This window comes from Priapulus caudatus, unplaced genomic scaffold, assembly GCF_000485595.1.
Source record: "Priapulus caudatus unplaced genomic scaffold, Priapulus_caudatus-5.0.1 Scaffold155, whole genome shotgun sequence".
Classification (NCBI taxonomy): Eukaryota; Metazoa; Priapulida; class Priapulimorpha; order Priapulimorphida; family Priapulidae; genus Priapulus; species Priapulus caudatus.
Genome location: NW_014577216.1, coordinates 176,555 through 185,322, shown reverse-complemented (window position 1 = coordinate 185,322; position 8,768 = coordinate 176,555). Strand labels below are relative to the sequence as shown.

General features: G+C 43.6%; 1 protein-coding gene across 1 annotated transcript in view; it reads right to left on the bottom strand.

Moving 5' to 3' along the window:
* Positions 1-2,392: 2,392 nt before the first annotated feature.
* Positions 2,393-8,768, bottom strand: part of LOC106806347 (adiponectin receptor protein-like) — a gene marked incomplete at its 5' end in the record, with an annotated part of 8,724 nt that continues 2,348 nt past the window's right edge. Inside the window, 4 exon segments of the mRNA XM_014808256.1 lie at positions 2,393-4,649; positions 6,920-7,113; positions 7,972-8,159; positions 8,423-8,603. Of these exon segments, the coding sequence (XP_014663742.1) occupies positions 4,521-4,649; positions 6,920-7,113; positions 7,972-8,159; positions 8,423-8,603 (692 nt within the window).

Genomic DNA, 8,768 nt, shown 5'->3' with positions numbered 1-8,768 from the left:
TTTCTCCTAATTAACTTCCCCCTCTCTTCCTGTCTGTTTTGTCTCTACCTTATTATGCCTTATTTCTCTACGATCTATACCTCTACTTACCCCTCTTTCATTCGCTTTGTCTCTACCCGTTTATGGGCCGTAGCTGCGGGGGGGGGGGGGCAAGGGGGACAGCTGCCCCCTAGATTTTGAAGCAAAATTTAAAAAAAAAAGTTCTGCTAAAAGAGAATTGCCGTAGTCAGAAATGAAGACAATGAGGCTGTCATGTACTTAAAGTCGCCTCAAATACATCCCTGCTATCTACAGTGTGAGAGGACGCCCAGACCCTTTAACTAAACCTCTGAAATCATGGGATCCGCCACGCCCCCCCCAGTGCATTTGCTCAGCCTACTGCCTGACATACAGTGAGCCTGCAAAAGAAAAACATAAGAAGGGTATAAATAGTACGGTAGTATGACACCGGTGGCTAGGCCGTTTTTTCATGGTGCTCAACTTTTTCGCCCTCGAAATGTAAAATGTCATATTAACGTCCTCTAATACTTTTTTTAAGTCAATAAAGGATACGCAACGTGCACACTAACGTGAACACAACACGCTGGTATGGACGGAAGCAGCACATAACGTAATTATTGATATTTCCAACATTTTGTGCATTCTCGGGCGCGAGACTCTTTATCATTAGCCGAAACACAGCTTGCACAATAGTGTGGCAGGTTCATGTGTCGGGGTACGATGACAGAGGGAGGTGAGAGAAGTACGGGCAACAGACGAGAGGGGAGCGAGGCGAGAAGAGATGGCTGGAGAAAGAGAGAGAGAAAGGAGGAGAGAGAGAAAGAGAGAGAAAGAGGAGGAGAGGGGGAGAGAAAGAGAGAGAGAGAGAGGAGCGAGAGGAGAGAGAGAGAGAGGAGAGAGATAGATAGATAGATAGATAAGATAGATGATGGCGATATAACACACGCGGCGCGCGCACAACGGAGACACACTCTCACACACACACACACACAACACACCATCACACACACACACACACACACACACAAACAACACAGCACGAGAGAGAGAGGTAATGCACTCATGCATGAACGCAAGCGAACGATCACGCTGAACGCCGACACATGCAATGAACGCGACGCCACATGCATGGCACGCCGACATGCATGAACCACGCACACATGGCTGAACGCACGCGGTGCACATGCACGTACGCATGCCAATGAACGCACGCCTGCAATCCGCATGAACGCGACGACATTGTGAACGCACGCACACATGCATGATCACCGTACGCATGGCATGATCACACCCGTCGCATGCAACGACGCACGCACGTATTTGGTGGTACACGAACGACGCATGCATGATCCAGACCAGTACGCATGCATGAAACGCACGCACGCACGCGCACAGCGTCGAGACGCATATGCATGGTCACACCCGCATGAACACACGACGGAATGGACGCACGCACGAACGCGTAATGAACGACGCACACGCCGAGTATTATATGCATAATATACCTATAGTATTTCACGGAGGCGAGATACCTCTCCTTAAGATTCCTCACCCCTCTTGCTAATGGTATCGCCCACGACTTCTTCTTCTTCTTTCTTCTTCTTTTCTTTTTTCTTCTCGGTCACTACATCGTACCTCGATCTAGCACTGGCAGCACATAGGACCTGGCAACAGTGGGTTGAAACCTCCAGGTCTACAGGGCTCTGGTAATAGGGGGCATTCCAGGAGATGTCCCATAGTCTAGACATAGATAGTCTCCCATCGATGGTCTCTGCGGTGACACGCTCTACCTAGCAAACTCCTGTCTCTCAGAAGACAACCGCTCCACGTAGCAACACCGTCTCTATACAACACTATATATACTATAATATACTAGTATAGGCAGCACTATAGTGCCACCGTATATGTCTATAGTACGGTCATCTACCATGTATGCCGTGGTCGATACCATTTGTGATAGGAAGAGAACGAGCGATGGGGAATCGTAAATAACGGGTAGAGACAAAGCGAATGAAAGATGGGATAGGTAGAGGTAGAGAGATCTGAAGTATAGGGCACCTATATATGCCACCGTCTCTCCCCAGGACACACGTCGTACCCCTCTCGTATTCTCGCTACGGCGACACACGCTCCACATAGCAGTAACTCCTGCCCCCCCCCCCGCCTACTCACACAGCACACCGCCCGCCACGTAGCAAAAACCGACTGCCCCCGTGTCCTCGAGGGATTCACCTCATGTAATATGTGAGTGTGCGTGCATGTGCGTATGTGTGTATGTGCATGTGTTTGTACGTCCCTTCCACCCCCTCCTTCCCCGTCAGAAAGACGCACACTCATAGACTAGAAGTATTACCATTTACATATATGATATAAATATGAAATGAAAGTCAAATAATTTTCATTTTCTTCTATTTCATATATAATATTATAACGTTTTCATTCAATCACAACATTATATTGGATCAAATTAATTAGCTTATTAAACCAAAAAGAAAATACTATACGTGTGATATATTATATAATTAGATCGAGAGAGTAATCATTAACCACCAGTAATTTATGACCTTAATTTATGAACCAATAACCTAACTACACTATACCCTATTACAGAACATATAAAGATAGTAATACATCAAAACCAAACAAAAAAGAGCCAACCTTACTCTAAGCTGGAAAAAGATTAGGTTCATAGACAATCCTTGAAGATATAAAACCGGTCACGTTTGACTTGCTATGCCATTTTGATTAGTTGTGACTTTTTTTGCTGCTTGTCATACGATAGGTAACCACATAGCAACGTCCCTGTAACAGAACATGAACTATAACCTAATCTTTGTATACACAGCCAGAAACTAAATCTACGCCTGCATGCAGTGGCATAGATAAACTTCGGTCTGATCAGAAGGACGACGTATTTGAACGCGAAGAATAGTCACCAAATTAAACTAATATCTTAAAATTTAGCATAAAGCCTGAATCTAATCAACCAACTCTCTACTCAAAAGAAGTACACACTGACTGATTGAGCTGCAAAAACCAAAACACGAACCATTGATAGTCAGAATGTTTCCTGGAGTTAACCAAGCGTCCATAATATAACATTATATAATTCATCCACATGCTCTCCCCACGAACGCATCAATCCTATATATATATACCATAGCATGTATGTTCATGATCCGACCAACATCACAGATATAAACGATCAAGGGCCCCCTCGGGAGACACATATAGTCTCATGTGCTTCTTGTTTATTGTCATTTACCCCTTGACGAGTCGGCCTGATCAACAGGGCACGCAAGTTTGCTCAAAATAAATACATACACAGATATAAGAGGACCTCACCGTACTGTCAACACGCGGGGCTATTTGCATGTAAAAACATAGTGCAACTATCGGGAGAAACAGAATAGACGGGCACTCTGTCTATGACGTTACTCCTGCTATGATGCGAGCACGCGTGCGTAATTCTGTGCAATATGTACCTTTAATATTAAACTTCAAAGGGATTAATCACGTAACATATTCATTAATAGTCTTACATATATTTTACACGCGGTTGTATCCCACCCCATTTTCTCATTTTGAAGTGTCGAGCAAAAGATTGTCATCAAGATATACTACGTATTGCACTACTAAATATGAATACTAGTTGAAATACCAATTTAAAATACTAATATTAAAGGAATAAGAAATGCAACATTACTATTACACATTGTCTGCAATTTCATATCCTGATAATAAAGATAATGAATTTTTCAGATCCAAATTTTTAGCAAGGTGGTTCCTATTGCTAAATATCTACCAGTGAAATAAGTTCTTACGCTTATAGAATGAGACAGCTGCGTTCTAGCACGTTCACAATAACTGAACATGCTTTTCTAAGCAACATCCTGGGCAACGCAAGCCACAGAGAGATCATCATGATAGACAACTTTGATTGAACACTTGTCACGCATGGACAGCATGGACAGTATATAGCTGGAATGCAAGCACCTAGGTAATGACACCCAGAAGCACTACCCGCAGTGAACTCATGCACCCTGTGCATAACCAAACACTAATGCGCGATAGACATGAAACCAAGCCGCGATTCCACGCTCTCTACACACTAGTTGCATCGACTGTGTACGTCTACTGACGCCTATAAAAAATACGGACGTGGTAAACGTGTTCAGCCTTTTAGCTAAAAAGTGGCGACTACGGGCATCGTCTAATTAGAGCTCGTTAGGAGCAAATTGGTGAGCGGACGCCGCATAAATTACTGACCGCATCTCATCAGGGGGCGAATAACGACAAATCATTAGTACGACAAATGTTATAACGACAAATTATTACAAATTTGTCATTATTAACCCCCCTGATATCTTATACATACACCGACGTCGACGACGTTGACGATTTATGTGATTCGAGGCTACATAGAGGTAGCAGAGAGTACCTACATAGCTAGAGGTGAGTGTAAATATGGCCCCAGCACATATCGCACAAAGCAGCGCTCGCGGCGTAAACTCGAGGTGCTAGTAGAGTTCTTGCGGCGCGAGGCAGTCGCCTATGGTGAGTCGGTAGGTGGCTAGCTTCGAGACGCCGTGGTAGTGAACGAACGCGGCCGCAACGACAAAGATATGGAATATCTGATGGCTCTGGCCCTGCGGAGAAAAACACACGAGGATAGGTGAGAACAATCGCTAGCTCGCACCGATGGAAAAGGTACCGCCGCGAATACATGTAAGCATCAGTGAGAACAATCGTTAGCTCACACCAACGGAAAAAGGTACCGCCGCGAATACATGTAAGCATCAGTGAGAACAATCGTTAGCTCACACCAACGGAAAAAGGTACCGCCGCGAATACATGTAAGCATCAGTGAGAACAATTCGTTAGCCGTCACACACACCCGACGTAAAAAGATACCGGCCGCCGAAATAACATTGGTACAGTGTCGCGAAACGTTGCCACCAGCTAGTTCTAGTTGTCATGGTGTCACGTCAGTCACGAGGTCAATGAAAATTTTTATTTCTGCTGTGAAGACAGATGCGTTTGAATATCAGTTGAATGTACTGACGTATTCAAGAAGGCTGCCAATGCAGGATATCTATAGCCCAGAATATTGCAAGCTACAGCTGGGGTACGAGAGCTGGATATTTGAGCAGGTGTTATAGACTCAAAATGGTTGAGGGAAAAAAGCTCACCACAGCTAGCACCAGCTCGGGTTATGAACTGATGCCAAGTTCTTTACATGTTTGTCTAACCTAGAATTAACGTGTAGGAATATCGCCTTTTCCATCCTTATTGTTGACACGCACCTGGAGATAATTCGTGACTGTGGTCACATTAAGCCATATATTCGTGATGTGATGACGACCAGAATCAACAAAACAGCTCAAAAACCACATAGGTACATAAATCATCATCATCATCACCCTATCCATTAACCTATTCCTGCACCCTAACCTTATCCTTAATCATATCCCCTAACCCATACCCTAAACTACCCTTAATCATATCCTCTAACCTTATCCTTAATCATATCCCCTAACCCATACCCTAAACTACCCTTAATCATATCCTCTAACCTTATCCTAATCATATCCCCTAACCCTTACCCTAACCTTATCCTTAATCATATCCACTAACCCTTACCCTAAATCATATCCCCTAACCCTTACCCTAACCTTATCCTTTTCATATTCCATAACCCTTACCCTACGTGAACCTAATCCCCAGCCCGTCATAAACACCCAGACACCCGTTGTCAATGCCATCGTAAATAGCTGCGATCATCTTAAGTCTGAAATTTACCCAAGCTTCTGCACCACACCTCACTTTACCTCAAAAGATACAACTTGTTAGCCTTGTGATGTCCTTACTATTCATTACTACTAACGAGCCCCTCGGATTTTAACGACGCACTGAGGATTAGGCTAGGGTCAAGGTTAGCGAACATAATTAGGGTTAATTATGACATCCAAAAGTACAGCTGGGTTTACACTAACGACTTTATGTTGGCGAATTGGGCCAACTTCCAAACTATACAACTGACAATCGGCAGTGTAAACACGAAAGTCGCGCGAGCAACTGGTCGATAGCAACTACTAAGCTGGGAGATTAGAACGTTCCATTTTCGTCAGCTAGCAGTTGCCGAATTGTGAAATTGGTCCAACTCGCCAATTCGCCAACATAAAGTCGGTAGTGTAAACCCAGCTTAAAATGACTATTGCGAGATTTTCAGAAAAACTAAATATAGCTGAATATAGTCTCACCTGACAGCGAAAATATCACTGATTACACCAACATTCAAAATACTAAGATTTTATGCAGTTATAGCATAGAAAATTGGATATGAACACATCGTAACAGCAATGCATTTTATCGTGTCGCGACAATGCCTAATGGCAGAATTGGTAAACTTGTATTTGTGTCGGTGATGAATTGAAAAGAAGTGCGTGCCTGCGCTGTGGGTATGGCAAATAAGCGGTGGCGCCACAAGCTAATTCATACTTCCTGTTAGTTCAAGATGACAGAAAACGAATGTTTACAAAAACGATTAGTTCGAAACTGGCAGTTTTCGGTGAATACGAAGGTTCTAAGACATTTTACTGTTACTCTAGACAATTGCTGTTACTCAAGCAATAACGGTAGGTATCATGAAAGTGGGGAAAACACTGGAAAATTCTCGCAATAATCGCTTTAAGACCAACAGAACGCGCTCACCCATATGTCGCACTTTCCGGGGAAAAGGCAGTGCCTAGGTCGAGTGTAGTGTAGTGACGCGAGAAGAAGAATAAGACTACTCATGACTACTAACGAGCCCCTGGGATTTTTATGACGCATTGAGGATTAGGCTAGGATCAGAGTTAGCGAATATAATTAGGGTTAATTACGACATGCAAAAGCAAAACCGACAAAACGCGCTCACCCATATGTCGCACTTTCCGGGGAAAAATCGCTCCGGTATTCGCATCGCGTACAGTAGCGCGCCGACAATGTAGAGCAGAGCCATGAGCACGAGCCAGCCGAACGCTCCCAGCGTCACCGCCATGTAGAACCCGTCCGAGATGCAGAAGTGGATCGCGGGTACAACGCCGCTCAGACCCAGCGCGAGGAACAGGCCTGCGGGAGAAACGACGGTCACACGCGGTTAGCAGCAGATTAATTAGTTTACAGTAATTATTATTATTACTTTTATTGTTATTATTATTACTTTATTATTATTATTATTATTATTAGTCACGTTATGCTCGGCACCGTTTTGGGACAATCGTTTCGGGACCCCAGTACATAAATCGTCGGCGCCATCGTGATCATCATTATCATCATCATTCATCATCATCATTATTCATCATTATCATCATCATCAGCATCATTATTATCATCATCATCACCATCTTAATAATCATCATTCAACTTTTAACCTCTAAATAAACGAATACTATTACTAATCCTAAACTAATCCTAAGAACAATATTTAATCTGGGTTCTAAAGCAGAACTGAATTTTACAGCCTTCATACGTCAAGTAACCGCAAAATTGGAATCTCTATTTACGCGGGAGATTTCTTTGGGAGATGAATCTCATTTCATTTGCGATTATATTTCACCGATTCTATGGCTGCGCGATCCTAACCAGTTTGTACAATGGCATGAGCTGTACTGCCCTGTATAATTATCACAGCAATCAGAGAAAACAGTGAATGGCCATGATGGGTGCATCGATAGATATCTATTCAGGGATAACCGCATTCCTGTAAGACATGGCCACTTCGAAAGCTCTCCCAAAATCTATTCGCCCCGTACAATGTTCGCTGACGTTTGCACAGCTCTGTACCACGGTTCCCAAAAACTCTGCCAGCAGTGACACCAGTGCAGTAGTATACCACTTACTTCAACACCACCGCAATTGTATTTCTACCGTACCAAATTGCGATTATAAAAACGCCCACTAACGTTCACCGATGTTGGTAGTACATACCCGCCCTCAGAGGTCTGTACTCAGGTTCCCCAAACTTTGGAAGCAGTGACACTATTATGCTGGCCAGCCCAAGAACGCTGATGGAAATCATGTACACCATCTTGGGCGTGGTGCGGCAGTAGAAACTGTAGTAGAGCCATGGTACGAAACTACCGAGTATCATCACCGCTATGCCACAGTAGTCCAACCTGCCGAGACATCAAACAATTATCAATAACAGAATTTACACGACGTGGATCAAGTTTAATTAACAAAAAAGTGCGATAAAATCAGACAGAAATCGTTGGTACACCTACCAGTTCTTACATAATCGACTCATACAAAAACTACAAAGAACACGGAACTTTTTCGCACAATCACGTCCCTAATCATCGCTCCTATAATAAATCCTAGCAACTACCATACTAAATAACTATAGCATTTTTATCACTAATCATATACAACGACTCACTTGCTAAAGAATTTCCCAACGCGTTCGGAATGGCAGTACACAGTGTGGAACAGCCAGGAGAAGCCAAGACAGACGATGGCAGCGATGAAGAACACAGAGAAGACGACCTTCTCCTGCCACTGAACCTCCAACGATGGCCGCGTCACAAAATAGATCGCCCCGACGATGAACGTTAGGAAGCCTGATTCAGCGAAAAGAACAACGTCATCATCACTTCGAACGCATTAGGTTTCAAATGTTACGACAGAATTGGGATGAAGTTTTCATCACGGAATGAAGGATCACACTTATAATCAGGGATGGGAATGACAATTTGTGTTTTCAGCTGAAAATAGCCGGGGTCCAG